Source organism: Babylonia areolata, chromosome 24 (assembly GCF_041734735.1).
Source record: "Babylonia areolata isolate BAREFJ2019XMU chromosome 24, ASM4173473v1, whole genome shotgun sequence".
NCBI lineage: Eukaryota > Metazoa > Mollusca > Gastropoda > Neogastropoda > Buccinidae > Babylonia > Babylonia areolata.
Window position 1 is genome coordinate 43,002,111 of NC_134899.1, and position 20,000 is coordinate 43,022,110.

Consider the following 20,000-nt stretch of genomic DNA (forward strand, 5'->3'; position numbering starts at 1 on the left):
AACATGAATTTTCTTTGAGTCAATATACTGTTTTAGAATACAGAGGTCATTTTCACTGGTCCTGTCGCTTGGTATAATTTTTTCAGCAACGGTTGCAAAATGATTATTTAACTGATCTGCTGTTACTTCAGTGATGCTTTGTTGTCTTTTTCCCACATGTTTATTATTCAACTTGTTGATGGCTTTCCAAATTAGACGAGAATCTTTTGTATTGACTAACATTTCCTGAAAATAATAATATTTCGATTTACGTTTCATGGCGTTTACTTTATTTCTTTGTTTCTTATATTGTTCATTCGATACATACATCTTTAAATAATCTCTATAATAAATTTCAATGTCAGTTTCTTTTGTTATCCATGGTGGTTTTGTTTCTTGTCTAACTCTTTTCCTAATAAATGGTGCATATTTATGTACAGAAGAGAATGTATTTATCCAAAATTCGACAGCTTCATCAGGATCTCTTAACTGATATACATAATCTAAATATGAGTTTGCTAAATCCGAGAGAAAATCATCATTTTTAAAGTTCTTAAAACTCCTATATAATATAGTTTAATGTTCTACCCTTGGAATTTTAACACGATTCTTAAACCAAGTGAGACAGACTGGGAAATGATCACTACTACCACAAGGTGGAACACATACCTCTACAATGTGTTGTTTTGTGGTTGTGTAAATGTGATCTGTTAAGGTATTTGTGTTTTCAGTAATGCGTATTGATGTGTCAATTAATTGTTCTAAACCATGCATAGAGTGATCATGGTGCCACTTTGGTTTTCGTTTAAGCAAATCTATATTGAAATCACCTAGAATAATAGTTTCATAATTTAACATTATCACCTCATCCATTACAGAACTAAATCTATCCCCCCATTCTACATTTTCTGATGGATTTCTGTATACAAACCCAACTGTAAGAGTATTATTACCATTAATCTAAATATCTACCCAAACTGATTCTACATCATTAACCTTAAGACTGTTTAATCTGTTAATCTTAATGTGGAAGCAAAACATAAAAGTAAACTAGTATTTTTGGGCTTAGTTGGATCTGAGCGGATAATTTGTATCCTGGCATGTGCGTATCAGCATCTGTTACGTTAAAACAGAGTCGGGATTCAGCAAAACAGAATATATGAAATGGATTTCCAGTGTTATGAAGAATGGTTGCTATATCGTCCTTCTTGTTTGTTGCATTGTTTGTTTAAATAACCTATGCGGAGTCCTTGCTTGGTTGGCCACAAGTCAGAATTAAACGACATGGTTAAATTAAAGTCTGACTGTATGTCTGCCCATCTCTCTCTCTCCCTCTCCCTGTCTCTGTCTGTCTGTCTGTCTGTCTGTCTCTCTCTCTCTCTCTCTCTCTCTCTCTCTCTCTCTCTCTGTCTCTGTGTCTGTCTCCATCCTCTCTGTGCGGGTCTACGTCTCTGTGTATCCCTTCTTCTTCCTTATCTTGCGTTTGAATGAACATTCATAAAGGACACACCCCAGCCCTCAAACATATATTCTTATTTGCTCACAGCACTAGGGAATGAAAACAAGACGACAACAAAAACAGCACAGCACACCACAGCAAACCATGCAACGCTTGCGCGCGCAACGCGCTCATGCGCCCCCCCCCCCCCCCCACCCCCCCCCATGCCCCCCCCCCCCCCCCCCCCCCCCCCACACACACATAAGTATATTCACGCACAAATGCACACACACGCATAAACACACACACACACACACACACACACACACACACAAAATAAATAAAAACACCTCTTGCAGGCACACTCACACGCACATCCACACTCACACGCACACACATGTACACACACTACTTCTGCCAACACCAACACCACACACCGACCTCCATCTCTTTCAACCCCCCCCCCCCCCCGGCCCCCCACCTTCCTCCTTTTCAAGTGAATCGAAGCGATGATGGTGATGTTCAGTTCTACAGAAAGGAATCATGTTGTTCATTCAGATCTCTGAGACAAGTAAAAAAAACAACTGCAACAAACGGTGTTTCGAGCGATGAGGTGAAGCATGTGATCAATTCTTTCTGTTTAATTCAGGCAGAGAGAATTCCGCCAGCTGCGAAGGACAGAACACAAATGAAAATGTTGCTTCCATACACTCCATTCCCACCATCCCCACATGCTTTGTCCTCAAGTCTGTGATCTGCGGGAGTATCAAGGACATGCCTGTCCAATTATCTCTGAAGTTAATGGACAAACAAACAAACAAACAAAAATGTAAGATCTGTGAGAATCCGAGGAAAATGAACTGACATGTAGAGATAGGTTGACCGGTAGAGTTCTATAATTATTGTGGTCACGTCGTGTGGGAAATTATTTATTGATCAAAATACTGTGAGATACTCTGATGACATGATTTTCTTCTTTTGTTTTTCTAATCGAAAGCTAATACGTTATCTGTGCATATGATATTTTGTCTTTCTCCAAATTGTATCATTTCGTGTATTATTTTCGTTTCCATTACAATATTGGCTAATAATCTCAACAGCCAATGGAGTCACTTCAAGACCATCTTTGAGCTCTTTTGTTTTTATTAAACAAGATGTGTCCAGAAGAAGAAAACAGTTCCCAAGTTACAAATACAGTCATCATGTCTGTGGAACAGTGATAACCATGAATTAATATGAAAAGAAGCAGATACTCTCAGGATGATACTGAGAATGATGGCAATGGCAGTGACGATAATGACGACTATGATCGTAATGACAGTGACGATAATGACAACCATGATCATAATGACAATGACGATACTAACAACCATGATTGTAACAACAATACTGATAATGAAAACCACGGTCACAGTAACAATGACGATAATGACAACCATGATCGTAATGACAATGACGATTCTTACAACCATGATCGTAACAACAATGACGATAATGATAATCATGATCACAATAACAATGACAATGATGACAACCATTACCATATGACATTGATGATACTAATAACCATGATCATAACAATGACGATAATGACAACCATGATCATAGAGACAATGACAGCCGTGATCGCAATGACAATGATGAAAATGACAACCATGATCATAATGACAATGACAATAATGGCAACTATGATCATAATGACGATGACAGTAATGACATCGAGGACAATAATGATGATAACGGAGATGATGATCATCAGCAAACAACGACGACAATGACGATTATAATGGTAATTATGGTGACAGAAAGCAACAGTGGTGGTGCTGTTGTGCCGATGAAAACCAAGACGTAGAGAATGACAGGATAGTGATGATGTCAGTGAGGTGAAGGTGACAACTGACTACAATGTGGATGTGGTTGTTTCCCAGGAGAGACAGTGTATGTGACCACCAACATGCTGATCAAGAGCATGGGGCCTATCTCAGAAACAGACATGGTCAGTATGTATCAGCTTTTTGCTTAGTGTGTGTGTGTGTGTGTGTGTGTGTGTGTGTGTGTGTGTGTGTGTGTGTGTGTGTGTGTAAAAAGTGTAAAAACATAAGTAATTTTGTTTCATTGACTGCTGTCAATCTGATAATCATCTTCTTCGTTCGTGGGCTGCAACTCCCGCGTTCACTCGTATGTACATGAGTGGGCTTTTACGTGTATGACCGTTTTTACCCAGCCATGTTGGAAGCCATACTCCGTTTTCGGGGCCAGTCTGATAATAAAAACTGAACCCCGATTGCGCATTGTTCACCGTACTTTGGATAGCAACAGGGTCATGAATCATTTGGATGGTGACAGGAATCATTTGGATCGCAACAGTCATCATTTGCATAGCCACAGGAATCATTTGGATAGTTACGGAGGATCATTTGGTTCGTGACATGAATGATTTAGATAGCAATGGGAATCATTTGGATTAGTGACAGAAGATGAATCTACCATTCTTAGTTATGTTCTCATAGTAATCGACATGTCTTTCTCTCCCACTCTTTATTTATTCATTTCTAATTTATACTTAGTTATGTTCTCACAGTAATCGACATATATTTTTCTCCCATTCTTTCTTTTTTACTTTATTTTTTTAAATTTTTTAAAAAATCTTTATTTATTTTATTTATTTGTTTGTTTGTTTGTTTATTTGTTTGTTTATTTACTCATTTATTCATTTGTTTATTTATCTATTTCTTTGTTTATTCAATCATCTATTATTTCTTCATATACTTAATAATTTATTTACAGATTTCATCTAATTATATATTTATTTAGTTAGTTACTCATTTTGTCTACTTATCTTTCTATTTATTTACTTGTGTTATCTATTCATCTATTCATTCACTTCTTCTAGTTTAATCATTTCTGAAGTCCATTCTTACTTCCTGCCTGTCTTGCGCAGTCGTACTCCATGCAGGTGTACTTCCGGCAAAGGTGGCGCGACGAGCGGCTGCAGTTCAACCTGAGCAATGTCAACGTGACCCAGTTCACGCTCAGCAACCGCTTCATGAACCACATCTGGAAGCCTCCCACCTACTTCCTCAACGGCCGCCGCTCCAAGCTGCACAACATCACCGTGCCCAACCAGTTCGTTAGGATCGAAGCCAACGGGAACATCTACATGTCCAAGCGGTAACGGCTGAGATTCTGCCATTTGTCTTCATGTTGCTTGTTTCTTCTTCCTAAGCGTCATCATTGCAATTGTCAAGATTGTCATCATCGCATTCCCCGTCATCACCGTCATCGTCGTCGTCGTTATCATCATCATCATCATCTTCTTCTTCTTCTGTGTGTGCGTGTGTGCGTGTGTGTGTGTGTGTGTGTGTGTGTGTGTGTGTGTGTGTGTGTGAGAGAGTACGTACGTACATGATAATGTACCAATTGTTCTTTTCATTGCTTTGTTATTTATAATAGACTATTCCAGTTACTATTCTTATTCGTTGTTCTTATTATTTTATTTTATTTTATTTCTTTATTTCTATGTTTTGTGTCGTTAAATGGACAGAATTGAAATAAGGCCTTTACGGCGCCTAGTCCTTTACCCATTATATATTCAATCAGTCAGTCAATCAATCCTTCTTCTTCTTCTTCTTCTTCTTCTTCTTCTTCTTCTTCTTCTTCTTCTTCTTCTTCTTCTTCTTCTTCTTCTTCTTCTTCTTCTTCTTCACAATAACCATTACCATCATCATCATCATCATCATCATCATCATCATCATCATCAAAAACATTGTCAACATAAACATCATCAACATCATCGTCAACATCATTTGTTGTTGTTGTTGTTGTTGTTGTTGTTGTTGTTGTTGTTGTTGTTGTTGTTGTTGTTGTTGTTGTTGTTGTTCTTCTTCTTCTTCTTCTTCTTCTTCTTCTTCTTCTTCTTCTTCTTCTTCTTCTTCTTCTTCTTCTTCTTCTTCTTCTTCATTATCTCAGCTCTTCTCCACTTCCACATTCGCTTTGCTTTATACTTCTTCCCATGCCTTCATCCTTTACTTACTCTTTCTTCTTTTTATCTTTCACTTCTCTTTTAGTCGTGATTAATTGTATTGGATACGTCGATGTAAGTGTCAAACTGTGCCTCGTGGCTTCTTGTGATATACGTCGCTATGATCGCTATGATGGTAGTGGTTATTGCTGATGTTGTTTGTCGACATTGTAATTCTCTCACTGTCTCTGTCTCTGTCTCTGTCTGTGTGTCTCTCTGTCTCTCTCTCTGTCTCTGCCTGTCTGTCTGTCTGACTCTCTCTCTCTTTCTCTTGTTTTATATATTTCATTCGTGTCTATGTCTGTATCTCTCACTGTCTCTGTTTCTGACTTTTCTATCCAATTCTCTGTCTTCCTATCTGTCTGTCATTGTCTCTCTGTCTGTCGCGGTCTCCCCTCACCCCCCTTCTCTCTCTCTCTCTCTCTCTCTCTCTCTCTCTCTCTCTCCCCCCCCCCTCTCTCTCTCCCATGTCTTTCACACATACTGTGTGTCTGAACATCGTTCCGTGGTCTGGTCAACAATTTTTTTTCTGCTGGGCACAGCAAAGCAAATATGAGAAGCAGCACAAAAGGTACAGAGATGAAATGCCTGTGCTCAAACGATTTCATGCAGGCAATAATTGCATCTCTGATCAATCGTCCCTCATTCCGAAAGCCTCTTAACGTTTCTTCTTCTCTTTTTCTTCTTTTTCCCCCTTTCCTATTCTCTCTGTCAGCTTATTAAGCCTTTCGATGTAAAAAGTGGAGGAGGAGGAGGAGAAAATAGATGCTGAAGAAGAAGAAGAAGAAGAAGAAGAAGAAAAAGATGATGATTTTGAACGTGGGCAACAAACACTTAAATGCACGCTGTTTTGTTTTTATTTACACGCAGCACACGCGAAGGAAATAGTAAACATAATTATACACAAAAAGTGCAAACCCACACACATGCACCAATACTCTTACTCCTTCCTTCTCTTCATCAGACCCTTTCCCGTGTTCTAAAAAAAAACTCGAATCACTACAAGGCGTTGTCAAGAAAACCCAGTGCTTTGACAGGCAAGGTCATCCACAGGACACTGCGGACGGAAGGGTCAGAGCAATGTCATCAGCTTTAATTGCGCCTGGGGGAGGGGAAAAACAGCAATGAGCTGTTCTAAAGCAATGAAAGCAGGGATTACGGGTAGTTTCGCAAATGGCTTCAGCACTTTCTTAAGTGCATCAAAGCATTTCCGGCTAAAAGCCAGCTTCTTTCTTTCTCAAACCTCGAAGGAATTACAATTTGTGTCCGTGGAGACAGAAGCCGTTACGTGTATCGCCGGCATCTGTCGATCTTTCACCTTTGGCTTCCAGACAGGAGCGGTTACGTGTGTCGATGGTATCAGCACTGGTGTCTGTCCACAGCGCCTGGTTCCAGACAGTGAAGGACTGTGGTGTCTCTGCTGTGTGTGTGAGGGATGGGGGGCCGCACTGTGGTGTCCCTGCTGGGATGGGGGGTGGGGGGGAGGGATGGGGGGCCGCACTGTGGTGTGCTGGGGGTGGTGGTGGTGTGAGGGATGGGGGGCTGCACTGTGGTGTGCTGGGGGTGGTGGTGGTGTGAGGGATGTGGGGCTGCACTGTGGTGTGCTGGTGGCGGTGGTGGTGTGAGGGATGGGGGGCTGCACTGTGGTGTGCTGTGGGTGGGGGTGAGGGATGGGGACCGCACTGTGCTGTGCTGGGGGTGGTGGTGGTGTGAGAGATGGGGGGCTGCACTGTGGTGTGCTGGGGGTGGTGGTGGTGTGAGGGATGGGGGGGCTGCACTGTGGTGTGCTGGGGGTGGTGGTGGTGTGAGGGATGTGGGGCTGCACTGTGGTGTGCTGGGGGTGGGGGTGAGGTATGGGGGGCTGCACTGTGGTGTGCTGGGGGTGGTGGTGGTGTGAGGGATGGGGGGCTGCACCGTGGTGTGCTGGGGGTGGGGGTGAGGGATGGGGGGCTGCACTGTGGTGTGCTGGGGGTGGTGGTGGTGTGAGGGATGGGGGGCTGCACTGTGGTGTGCTGGGAGTGGGGGTGAGGGATGGGGGGCTGCACTGTGGTGTGCTGGGGGTGGGGGTGAGGAATGGGGGGCTGCACTGTGGTGTGCTGGGGGTGGGGGTGAGGGATGGGGGCTGCACTGTGGTGTGCTGGGGGTGGGGGTGAGGGATGGGGGGCTGCACTGTGGTGTGCTGGGGGTGGGGGTGAGGGATGGGGGGCTGCACTGTGGTGTGCTGGGGGTGGGGGTGAGGGATGGGGGGCTGCACTGTGGTGTGCTGGGGGTGGGGGTGAGGGATGGGGGGCTGCACTGTGGTGTGCTGGGGGTGGTGGTGGTGTGAGGGATGGGGGCTGCACTGTGGTGTGCTGGGGGTGGGGGTGGTGTGAGGGATGGGGGGCTGCACTGTGGTGTGCTGGGGGTGGGGGTGAGGGATGGGGGGCTGCACTGTGGTGTGCTGGGGGTGGTGGTGGTGTGAGGGATGGGGGCCGCACTGTGGTGTGCTGGGGGTGGTGGTGGTGTGAGGGATGGGGGCTGCACTGTGGTGTGCTGGGGGTGGGGGTGAGGGATGGGGGGCTGCACTGTGGTGTGCTGGGGGTTGGGTGGGAGGGATGGGGGGCCGCACTGTAGTGTCCTTGCTTTTTTGGGGGGAGGGTGTGATGGATGGGGGGCTGCACTGTGGGGTTCCTGTTGGGGAGGGGGGGGTGAGGGATGGGGGGCCGCACTGTGGTGTCCTTGCTGGTGGGGGGGGGGGGGAAGGGGTGAGGGATGGGGGGCCGCACTGTGGTGTCCTTGCTGGGGTTCCTGGTGGCTGTGACGTCTGGCCCATCTCCCTGTGTCACAGCGTCTGCTGGCCGGATTTGCTTCTTTGTTTTTCTCCTTCCCGGCGCTCCGCCAGTTAATGGACTGTCTGTATCTGATGGCAGTTGTGGACGTTGGGGGAAGGGAAGGGAAGGGAGAAGCAGTTGAGGATGAAGTGAGGGAGGGAGGTAGGGGGATGAAGTGTACAGTCTGATTGTTACAGTACTATTATAGTCTTCGCGTGCAATTCATGTTTTAACCCCATTTCTGTTATGTTCTTCTCATGCCATTCATGTTTCAAGCCCTTGATGCCGTTTTACGCTTACTGTTGACAAACGGCAATGGAAATAGATAAACATTAGCAAGTAGCACCAACGGCAGAATTTTTTGGGTCAGTATCGTGGATATTCAGAGATGAGAACAACGGCCTTTCATTCAGTTACACATCTCTCTCTCTCTCTCTCACTCCCTCCCTCTCTCTCTCTCTCTCTCTCTCTTTCTCTCCCTCTTTCTCTGTCCCTCTCTCTCTCTTCCTCTCTCAGTATCTCTCCCCCTTTCACTCACTCTGTTCAGGTTATACGTCTGTATGAATCTGTCTGCTTCTCAGTGTGTCTGTCTACCTTGAGATGGAGAAAGACAGATAGGTCAGAGAAAGAGAGGTAGAGATAGAGGATGGAGAAAGGAGGAGACAAACAGTGAGAAGAGAGAGGGGGGAGATCAAGAGGTAGAGAAAGAGGAGGGAGAGAGAGAGTGGGAAGAGAGAGAGAGACAGACAGACAGACAGAGACAGAGACACCCAAGCAGAAGGACAAACACACAGATGGAACAAAACGTGTCTGCAAAATTGATAAGTAGATTATGAACTGATTTTCATCAGCGCTGAACAAGCTGACATGAGGCTGGCTTCTCCGATCCAATAACTGTCAGATCCCCCGCCCCTTTGTGAACGGATTTGCATCGCCTTCAAGGGTTAAATTTCCACACTTCCTCCTAAAAATAGGAGAGGAGAAAAAAGGAAGGAAAAAAAAAAGGAAGACTGGGATCTAAGGGGTTAATGCGTGACGTCGAACAAGAGCTCAGTGTTGGAACGCGTGGAAGAAATAACGATTTCAATGTCCACCAGAATCATCCCATAAATCAAGCTTTAAAAAAAAAAAAAAAAAAAAAAAGCAGACTGGCGGGAGGAAAGGGCTGATCATACAAAAAGAAAGCAGTTGGGGGAAAAAAAGAAGCGAAAATGGGATGAAAAGAATGAGAAGAGAAAATGAAAAAAACAACAACAAAAAACACAAAAACAAACAACAACAACAACAGAAGTTAAGCAGATTGCTAGACTTACTGTGTTGTAAATGTGTATGTCGAATAACCTCACTGTTGGCTTTGAACTCAAGTGCCATTGTGTCCCAGGTGTTTCTTTATCACGACAAATACACAGAAAATTACATAGACTCACATTGTTTACACAAGTAAGTCAATAAAATCGTCGCTTTTAATCCCTTATAAATGACAGTCACCATTGGTTAAAGAAGCTGCGTAATGATGACAATTGCGAAACGTAGTCAGTAAAAAATTTCGTCTCAACAGTCTATTAAAATGTTTTCGTCAATACCGTTCTAGAAGAGCTTGGGAATAATATTGTATAGGCACCATAATAAACGTCACGCATATAACTGTCACGTTCCATTACTTGCGACCATTTTTTTGTCCATAAGTGGACGCTATTTCAAATGCTGGTAGTTATGAGTGGAGTAAACGTTATATATCTCTAATGAATCTCAACACTTGTTTGAAAAAGCCCAGTAAAAAAACAATTTGCTCTTTCCTTTTTTTTCTTTTAACCATCGTGATCCGAGTCAGGACCAAATGGTTGGTGTTGTTCGTTCATGTCAGTATTATTTTGTGTCTGTATTAGCCAAAGCTATGATATACATGTACCATCAGTTTGCTGTGTTATCAAGTGAGTAAGAGACAGAGAGAGACGGTGAAAGAAGTGAGAGAGAGAGGGGGAGGGAGAAGTAGAGAGGGAAGGAAAGAGAGAAAGAGATCGAGAGAGACAGACAGGCAGAGATACACACACACACACACACACACACACACACACACACACACACACACACACACACAGGGAGAACAGGAACCTCAAAGAGAAATAAATCTCAATCTCAAATCAAGCAAATACTCAGGCAAAAGAGATGGCCGGTGCCGTGGAAGACATGAATCGAAAGCTCACAAAAAGCTGTTGAAATTGCTCTCATTGTCCGAGGAAAGAGAAAAACCCTAACTCTATTTCCCCCTCCCTCCCCCCTCCCCAACCTCCCTTCCCCTCACCCCCCCTCCCCATCCTAACCTGTGGGTCAGAAGAACTATGGATTGCGACAGACGGCTGAAGACATCACAACAAGGACAGGGGTCGCCACAGGAAGGAAGGAGGGAGGGAGGGAATGAAGGAAGGAAGGAAGCACTCTCCGTTAGCGCAACACCAACTGCTTTTCGCTTTTCTTCTCGGCTCCCACGCCGGTGTCACAGTGAATAAGTGGCCCCCCATGTAAAGTATCCCACATTTCTTTCTCTGTTTTTGTGTCTCATATCAAGTATCCTACCTTTATTTTTCTCTTTTTTGTGCCCCGTATCTATCAATCCCGAACGAATTCCATGCAGGGTAGACATCCTCTAAAATTGAATTAATACGTTAGTGCACGTAATTGGTTCGGGGCATCTGATGATGATGATGATGATGATGATATTGATACTTATGTAGCGCATATCATCGGTCAGAGACCAAGCTCTAAGCGTTTTCAAACACGGGGACATTTGCACTAAACGCTGACGACCTGGGTCAAGCCGACTGACAGCTGCCTTTGGGTGCTCATCGTTTGTTTCCTGTGTCATTCAGTCAAGTCTCAGTCATGCACACTCCTCTACACACACACACACTCATTCAGACATGGAACATTTTCCGTGAATGGTCGTTTCGTTTATTTACCTCATCAAATAAGCATCCATACTCTGTTTTCGGGGGGTGTGCGTGCTGGGTATGTTCTTGTCCCCATAACCCACCGAACGCTTACTTGAATTACGGGATTCCTAACTTACGTATTTGATGTGCGTGCATATACGCACGAAGGACACCAGCAGGTCTGCGCATATGTTGACATGAGAGATCAGAAAAATCAGTTCTAACTCGCCAGGTGTGACGGGATCGAACTCGGGAAACTTGGGCGATAATCGAATGCTTTAATCACTTGACCACTGCACCCATCATATGATAAAGTATGTATAGTTATAATGACACTATTTTGAATTGTCTTCAGATTTTAGCACAATCGGACACGGTACTTTGGTTGTAAATTTGCCATCCTCCATTTCCTTCCACAAAAATCCCCCCTCTGGCTTCCTGTACGAATAAAGGTTGAGAAAAAAAAATGCGATTTTTAAAGTTTGATTTTGCTTTCTGTTGCTGTTATTTCATGTTGGAACTTTTCATTCTCCACATGTATTCAGCTGGTCTATCATTCATTTCTGTTCCTCACTTTTTTTTGTTTCAGGAGGATGTTGGCAGAATGGTTAAGACACTCTGCTGCCAATACAGAGAGTCCGTGAGGGTGTAGGTTCGAATCTCGCTCTAGCCCTTTCTTCCAAGGTTTGACTGGAAAATCAAACTGAACGTCTAGTCTTTCGGATCAGACGATAAACCGAGAACAGCTCGCGCTTGGCGCACTAAAAAAGAACCCATGGCAACGAAAGTGTTGTCATCTGGCATAATTCTATATAAAGAAATCCACTCTGATAGGTACACAATACATGAGCATGCACTCAGTCCTGACAAGCGTGTTGGGTTATGCTGCTGTCAGGCATCTGGTTTTTAGATGTGGTGTAGCGTATATGGATTTGTCGGAAGGCAGTGACGCCTTCTTGAGAAACTGAAACTGAAACTCAGGGAATCTAATCTGCTGAGACCAGTGATCCGGAACTATTCATCTTTCTCTGTTCTGATCAATCCACCACTGATGTTAGATAATCTCTTAAAGCAAATCTTTCTTTTCTGAGTAAATTTAGATTGATGAAAATTCTTGCTGTGCTTACCAGTTCAAAAGTGTCTGCCTGTCTGTTTGTCTGTCAGTCTGTCTCTGTCTTTCTATCACCCACCATTACGTCCCACATTGCCCCATCTATTTGTAATGAGGTGGGACAGCCTGGTGATTATGAGGACAATATTTGTCTTAACTGATTTATCTGTTAGCTGTTTTTCCATTTATATCAGTTGTGACATATTGATTTGTATTGAATATTTCTGTCGCGGTTGTAAAAAAAAAAAAAAATGTATTAAAAAAAAGAGAAAAAACAAACAAACAAACAACAACAACAACAAAAAATAACCAACAACGACAAAAAATCATTGCGTTTTTCCAAGGTGTGATCTGTTATCATGTCTATCTCCTTCTCTTTATCCTCCTCCTCCTCTTCCACCTCCTCCTCCTCTTCCTCCTCTTCCTCCTCCTCCTCCTCCTCCTCCTCCTTCTTCTTCTTCTTCTTCTTCTTCTTCTTCTGCAGCATCATCAGCATCCATTTTCTTCTTCTTCTTGGAATGATTAAAGAACATGCCAACAAGTCACACTATGTAACACGTCTGCAACCACCCTCCATTACAATCTATGAGAAAAAAAAAAAGGAAAACTAAATCACCGGGGGAAGATTTGGCCTGTGGCTGCAGCTGCCTTATTATCTTTAAAGACACTGACTGGAAACAATTTTCACGAAAGTTCTTCAAGAGTTTTCTCTCCCCCCCCCCCCCCCCCGCCCCCTCTTCTTCCCTTCCTCTCTCACCCACTTCTTACTCTCTCTCTCTCTCTCTCTCTCTCTCTCTCTCTCTCTCACTCTCTCTCTCTCTCTGTCCCTTTCTCTCTCCTTATCTCCCTCTGCCCCCGTCTCCGTTTCTTTCTCTCTCTTTCTTTCTATCTCTCCCTCTTCTCTTTCTCTCACACCCTCCCAGCCGCTCTCTTTGTTTTCCTCTCTAACTCTCTCACTGTCTTTCTGTCTCTGTTTGCCTGTTTCCCCCTCTCTCTCTTCCCCCCTCTCTCTATCACCATCTCAGCCTCTCTTTGTTTCTCTCTCTCTCTCTTTATCTCTCTGAATGCCTATCTCCGTCTCACTCTCTCTATCTCTGCCCTCTGTCTCTCTCTCCCTATCGCTCTCTCTCTCTCTTTCTCTTTATCTATCTATGCCTCAGTCTCTCTGTCTCAGTCTGTCTGTCTTTCTCTCTGTCCCTGTCTGTCTCTCTCGGCCTCCCAGCCTCTCTCTTTCTGCCCCCCCTCTCTTTCTGTCTCTCTTAATTTCCCTATGTTTTCTGTCTCTCTTTGTCTGTCTGATTCTCTCTCTCTCTCTCTCTCTCTCTCTCTCTCTCTCTCTGTTTCTCTCCATCTCTCTCCCCCCTCTCTTTCTCTCTAACCTCCTTTCTCTCCCCCTCTCTTTCCCCCCTCTCTTTCTCTCTTTCTGTCTCTCTTTCCCCGTCTCTCTTTTTCTCTCTCTTTCCCCCTCTCTCTCCCTCTCTCCCCGTCTCTCTCTCTCTCTCCCCCCCCCTCTCTCTCTCTCATTTGCTCTGCATCACTCCCCACGACTCCCTCCCTTCCTGATGCGCATTGTTGTTGTTGTCGTGTTGAGAGGGTGAGCTATGTGGAGAGAGAGATGAGGGGTGTTTGGCCCTCCTTGACGCTTCCCCCAATCATACTGCCTGCTATCCAGACCCCCCACCCCCACCCCAAACCCCCAACCCCCCTGTCCTCTGCTGCTTCCACGCCTCTCCGCTAATGGGTGTCGGGGGGAGGGCCTGGGGAGCGGAGGTGCTGCTGTTTGGGGTTTGACAAGGAAGAAAAGATTCATGTCGGGTGTTTAGCGACTGCTGATCATCTGTCAGTGTGTCACACGCAATGTTCTGTCGATCATCTGTCAGTGTGTCGCATGCAATGTTTGGGCAAAGGTTGTCTGTCTTATGTAAGGCTTGCCATGCCTTGCCTTGCTTTGCTACGGACGTCCGCACTGCTTAAATCTGCGTAGGCAAAGAGGTGTCCAAGTATGTGGACCGATCCTTATAAGCTGGCACCACATCTGCTTTGTGAGAAAAAGGCCTCATCTTTACATAAACCCAACGCGATGGTCACCTGCTGGGTTGCATTTTAAAAATGTCATTTGTTCACTTTATTATTTTTTAAACCTAAACTTATTTCTCCATGAATCCTCTATTTTCCTTCTCAGCTGCTCAGGGTGACAGTTCAACAATGTGGAATGACGTAGATAGACAGACAGGGTGGCCAGTACCCAGGGTAAGCTGTGTGAATGGTCCCATGCATCTTATCGTAACTACAACAACTGCTGTAACTCTTAAAATTAATTGATAAAGACGCACATGTGCCTCCGTGTCACTAAGAGTGGCAATATCAACTTTTATTCTGCGTACCTTAGTTAAACTCCCCACCCACCCCACCAAAAAAATAGCTGGTTGTAAACTTGCGTGGTCCTTTTTTTTCCAATTGTTATTCAGTATTGATTAATTTCAAACAAAGCAGTTCGTTGGCCCAAGCAAATGGTTTCTAAATTGAATATCGGTGCTTTCTCCCAGTGACTCTGTCCCAAACTGAGAGGTTTTCTGTGAAACCACAATAAAAGGTTTTGGATATATATATATATATATATATATATATATATATATATATATATATATATATATATATATATATATAATCGTGTGTGTGTGTGTGTGTGTGTGTGTTTGCGTGCGTGTGTGTGTGTGTGTGTGTGTGTGTGTGTGTGTGTGTGAGTGAGACAGAGAGACAGAGTTTAACTGGACTTGGGTTGATACTGGATCGTTTAATACGGAAATGATGTGTTTGACGGCAATGGAGAGAAATGAGTAAAGAATGGTTTGATGGTGTGGGTTCAGCGGGAGAGTCAAGGCATTACTGACCCGGTCAGCTCTTTGGAACTCCCCCGTGGGGATGCCGGGGGTCTTTCAGTATAAATAACATCCCCGCTTTCCTGAAATTCTATCCCAGAAATTTCCTCTTTTCTATCACTCTCTTTGTTTCTGCCTTTTTTTTTTCTTTCTTCACTGTTGTCTCATTTTTCTGCCTTCCCAGTCCATTCCACTTTCTTTTTTCAAACAAGCCTTGACACTTTTGTTTTCTCTTTTCCGCAGTCTATGATGTACTATATGTGCTGTTTTGCTCTAGCGAATAGGTAGTGAAATGTAAACACTGGGATGGGCACTAGCTGCTCATTCTGCAGTGTCATTTGCCTCTTTGGCCTTTTCTGTGTTTTTTGTTTGGCTTTGAAGTACTGCTTTTTCCTTTTTTTACGATTATTTTTTTTTGTAATCTGGAGATGATGAATTAAGCGGAATAGCTGGCGTCCTCAGCATGGCCTAGTCTTATTGCCATAAGGAGCTAAATGGTTGGGATACTGTGTCATGAAGAGTGTTTTGTGAGTTTGTCTTAGTGTTGTTGTTGGTTTTTGTTGTTGTTTTTTTGAAAATGTGACAGTTTTGGCCCTGTGCGGTCGGCTGGACTATAAGCGACAAGAGCAATAACAAGCTCTTTGGGGTGTCTCATTAGTACAGCTCTGTGGGGTGTCACGTTAGTACAGCTCTGTGGGGTGTCTCATTAGTACAGCTCTGTGGGGTGTCTCATTAGTACAGCTCTGTGGGGTGTCTCATTAGTACAGCTCTGTGGGGTGTCTCATTAGTACAGCTCTGTGGGGTGTCACGTTAGTACAGCTCTGTGGGGTGTCTCATTAGTACAGCTTTGTGGGGTGTCTCGTTAGTACAGCTCTTTGGGGTGTCTCATTAGTACAGCTCTGTGGGGTGCCCCATTAGTACAGCTCTTTGGGGTGTCTCATTAGTACAGCTCTGTGGGGTGTCTGGTTAGTACAGCTCTGTGTGATGTCTCGTTAGTACAGCTCTGTGGGGTGTCTCATTGGTACAGCTCTGCGGGGTGTCTCATTAGTACAGCTCTGTGGGGTGTCTGGTTAGTACAGTTCTGTGGGGTGTCTCGTTAGTACAGCTGTACGGTGTGTCTGGTTAGTGCATCTCTGTGGGAAGTCCCGTTAGTACAGCTCTGTGGGGTGCCCCATTAGTACAGCTCTGTGGGGTGCCTTATTAGTACAGCTCTGTGGGGTGTCTCGTTAGTACAGCTCTGTGGGGTGTCTGGTTAGTACAGCTCTGTCGGGTGTCTCATTAGTACAGCTCTGTTGGGTGTCTCATTAGTACAGCTCTGTGGGGTGTCTCATTAGTACAGCTCTGTGGGGTGTCTGGTTAGTACAGCTCTGTGGGGTGTCTCGTTAGTACAGCTCTGCGGGGTGTCTCGTTAGTACAGCTCTGCGGGGTGTCTCGTTAGTACAGTTCTGTGGGGTGTCTGGTTAGTACAGCTCTGCGGGGTGTCTCGTTAGTACAGCTCTGCGGGGTGTCTCGTTAGTACAGCTCTGCGGGGTGTCTCATTGGTACAACTCTGTGGGTGTCTGGTTAGTACAGTTCTGTGGGGTGTCTGGTTAGTACAGCTGTACGGTGTGTCTGGTTAGTACATCTCTGTGGGAAGTCCCGTTAGTACAGCTCTGTGCGGTGTCCCATTAGTACAGCTCTGTCGGGTGTCTGGTTAGTACAGCTCTGTGGTGTGTCTGGTTAGTACAGCTCTGTGGGGTGTCTGGTTAGTACAGCTCTGTGGGGTGTGTCGTTACTACAGCTCTTTTCCCCGTGAGGACGATGAACTAGGTGTGTGCGCGCACACACTCACACACACATACACACATGCACAGGTGAGAGCGCGCATGCACACACACACACACACACACACAGAAATGTGTGTACGAACACATGCGCGCGCGCGCACACACACACACACACACACACACACAAACACACACACATAAACACACGTACGTGTGTTCAAATACACGCGCACACACACACACACACACACACACACACACACACACGAGTGACAAGTGAAGGGAGAGGAGATTTTTTTCTGTTTAAGATCTGAACACATGACTGGGAGCAGCTGTGGTTAAATTTCAAAAGAGGCGTGCACAGGACGGCAAAACTAGGGTGTCTGGTTTTTGGTTCGCTGAAGTGATTTAGAACCGCTTTCTCATTCATTCAACTTTTTTGTGTGTGACATGAATTTGGGTACTTTTTGTTTTTCTTCGTTTCGCTGACTGTGAATGATGATGGGAGTGAGTGGTGATGCTGCTGCTATAATGATTCAGTTATTTATTTATTTATTCATTCACATTTTTGTGGCTTCAGTTGCTTGCAAGACCACAGAACACATTTTTCCGATTCTTTTTTTTTTTTTTTGGTCCTTGAGTGCTCTTCTCTGTGGCTTTCTTCATTGACTAAAAAAGAAAAAAAAAGGACCCCCTCCCCCTCCCCTAAAACAAAACAAACAAACAAAAAACCCACCTCCACATGATAATACACACAACACTTTCGTGCATTTACTTTTTTCTTTGTGATACTTTGCGGGTGGACAAATTCTGCATTTTTTTTTAATATTCAGTCCTTTCTGGAGTGTGGGACGACTTGATTAATAGGCTGCACTCTCATAATGATTATATCCCAGCGCAAACCCGGCTGAGAGATACAGTGTAGGCTGCAGTGCTGGTCGGGGAATGTCAGCGATACTCCAAAACACGCATCCGTAAAGAGGATTACTATCGATTGTGTGTGGTCGCAGTCTTCCCATTAGAACTCATCACGGCGGGCGCAATAGCCGAGTGGTTAAAGCGTTGGACTTTCAGTCTGAAGGTCCTGGGTTCGAATCTCGGTAACGGAGTATGGTGGGTAAAGAGTGGAGATTTTTTTTCTGATCTCCCAGGTCAACATTTGTGCAGACCTGCTAGTGCCTGAAACCCCTTCGTGTGTATACGCAAGCAGAAGGTCAAATACGCACGTTAAAGATCCTGGAATCGACACTGGCGTTCGGTAGGTGATTATCTTACTGAATATTTTCCTTTTACATCATTGAAATGTTTCACTTTATCTTAAAATGTGATTTTTGTTTTCTTACCTAAAAGTTTTCTTTTTACATGATAGTTCAAATGTACGCTGAGATCAAGGAAGGGTGTGCCAGTTGCTCATTCGTTTTTCGGTTTTATTTGTTGATGAGCATTTGTCTTTTTAAATGTTATAATTATCTTACTGAATATTCTTCTTTTTATAATGATTGGAACGTACACATAAGCGCGCGCGTGCGCAAGCGCGCACGCACGCTCAACACGCAGGCTCACACACGCGTGCGCATGCGCGCGCATGCACACGCAGAAAACGATGCATGCACACGCATGGACACACACGCAACACACACACACACAGTTGTTACACTCTAAATCATAATGTAATAGTATCTTACCCACATATTCTTTTTTACATAATGATTGATGTGTGCATGGTGATAAGTGAAGGGTGTGTCAGTTGTTTGTTCTTTCTTTGATTTTTGCTGACGGGCATTTTATTTTAAGTGAGCCTAAAGAGAATTTTCTGTTTTTTGGTTGAAGCACACACACTTCTTCATTTGATATTTGATTTCTGTAGGAAATGCCAAGGAGTCTCCCCAAGTGGAGTAACTTCAAATTAATGCAGGATGGTGAATAATGGTCCTGACCCCGAAGCTCTGTCTTATCTTTGTGAAGAAACCGCCATTTATTGACTTGTATATTTGTCAGCAGCAGTTAAATGGCTAACGGTAGAGAATTCGAAGAGGAGATGATGCCTTTGTTTGTTTGTTTGTTTGTGTTTGTTGAGGACAATGACAAGGGATTCGGGTGTAGACAAGAAGAAGAAGAAAACAAACCATGTTTGTCCTGAGCATTAAAATTAGTCTCATATTGGTGACCTAACTGATATTTTGAACGTCGTGTGTGTGTGTGTGTGTGTGTGTGTGTGTGTGTGTGTGTGTGTGTTTGTGTGATTGGTGTGTATGTGTGTTTGGGTGATTGGTGTGTGTGTGTGCGCGCGCGCGCATTTGTTTGTGTGTGTGTGTGCGCGCGTGCAATTGTGTGTGTGTGTGAGTGTATGTGTGTGTGTGTGTGTGTGTGTGTGTGTGTGTGTGTGTGCACAGACTGACCGTCCACGCCCGGTGTCCAATGCATCTGTCCAGCTATCCCATGGACTCTGCCATCTGTCCACTGTACATCGGCAGCTGTGAGTATCCACAGTGTATCATGATCCTGATGAGACTTATAAGGTATTCTCATAATCGTGGTATTTTGTGTTCCTTCGTATACTATTTAGGATTGTGTACTTACGACTTTGTGTGTGTGTGTGTTTGTGTGTGTGCGCGTCCCGCAGTCGGCTACAGCACCAAGGAGCTGGTGTACCACTGGCAGAACACCACTTTGGCTGTGGACGTAGACCCCAACGTCACCATGTCCCAGTTCGAGATCAGCTACATCCACTTCCACAACACCACCAGGGCCAACCGCTTGGGTCAGTTCGTCTCGTCCCTCTTCCTCTCACCACACCCCCTCCTCTTCCTCCCACCACACCCCTCCTCTTCCTCCCACCTCACACCCCTCCTCTTCCTCCCACCACACCCCTCCTCTTCCTCCCACCACACACCCCTCCTCTTCCTCCCACCACACACCTCCTCTGTGTTTTTGAATGGTGAAAAATCATATTTCTTTAGCATTTGTAAGGGTGCACGACAAGGAGAAAATCTCTCGCCTTTGCTTTTTTCTCTGTATCTCAATGATTTAGAGTCGTATTTGACTGAGCATAAGTGTCCATCTGTT

General features: G+C 44.5%; 1 protein-coding gene across 1 annotated transcript in view; it reads left to right on the plus strand.

The window, feature by feature from the left end:
- LOC143299161 (gamma-aminobutyric acid receptor subunit alpha-3-like) overlaps positions 1–20,000 on the plus strand; it is a 92,892-nt gene that overhangs the window by 61,421 nt on the left and 11,471 nt on the right. The window contains exons 3-6 of the mRNA XM_076612290.1: positions 3,346–3,413; positions 4,359–4,588; positions 19,328–19,410; positions 19,558–19,695. Of these exons, the coding sequence (XP_076468405.1) occupies positions 3,346–3,413; positions 4,359–4,588; positions 19,328–19,410; positions 19,558–19,695 (519 nt within the window). The remainder of the gene's footprint in view (positions 1–3,345; positions 3,414–4,358; positions 4,589–19,327; positions 19,411–19,557; positions 19,696–20,000) is intronic.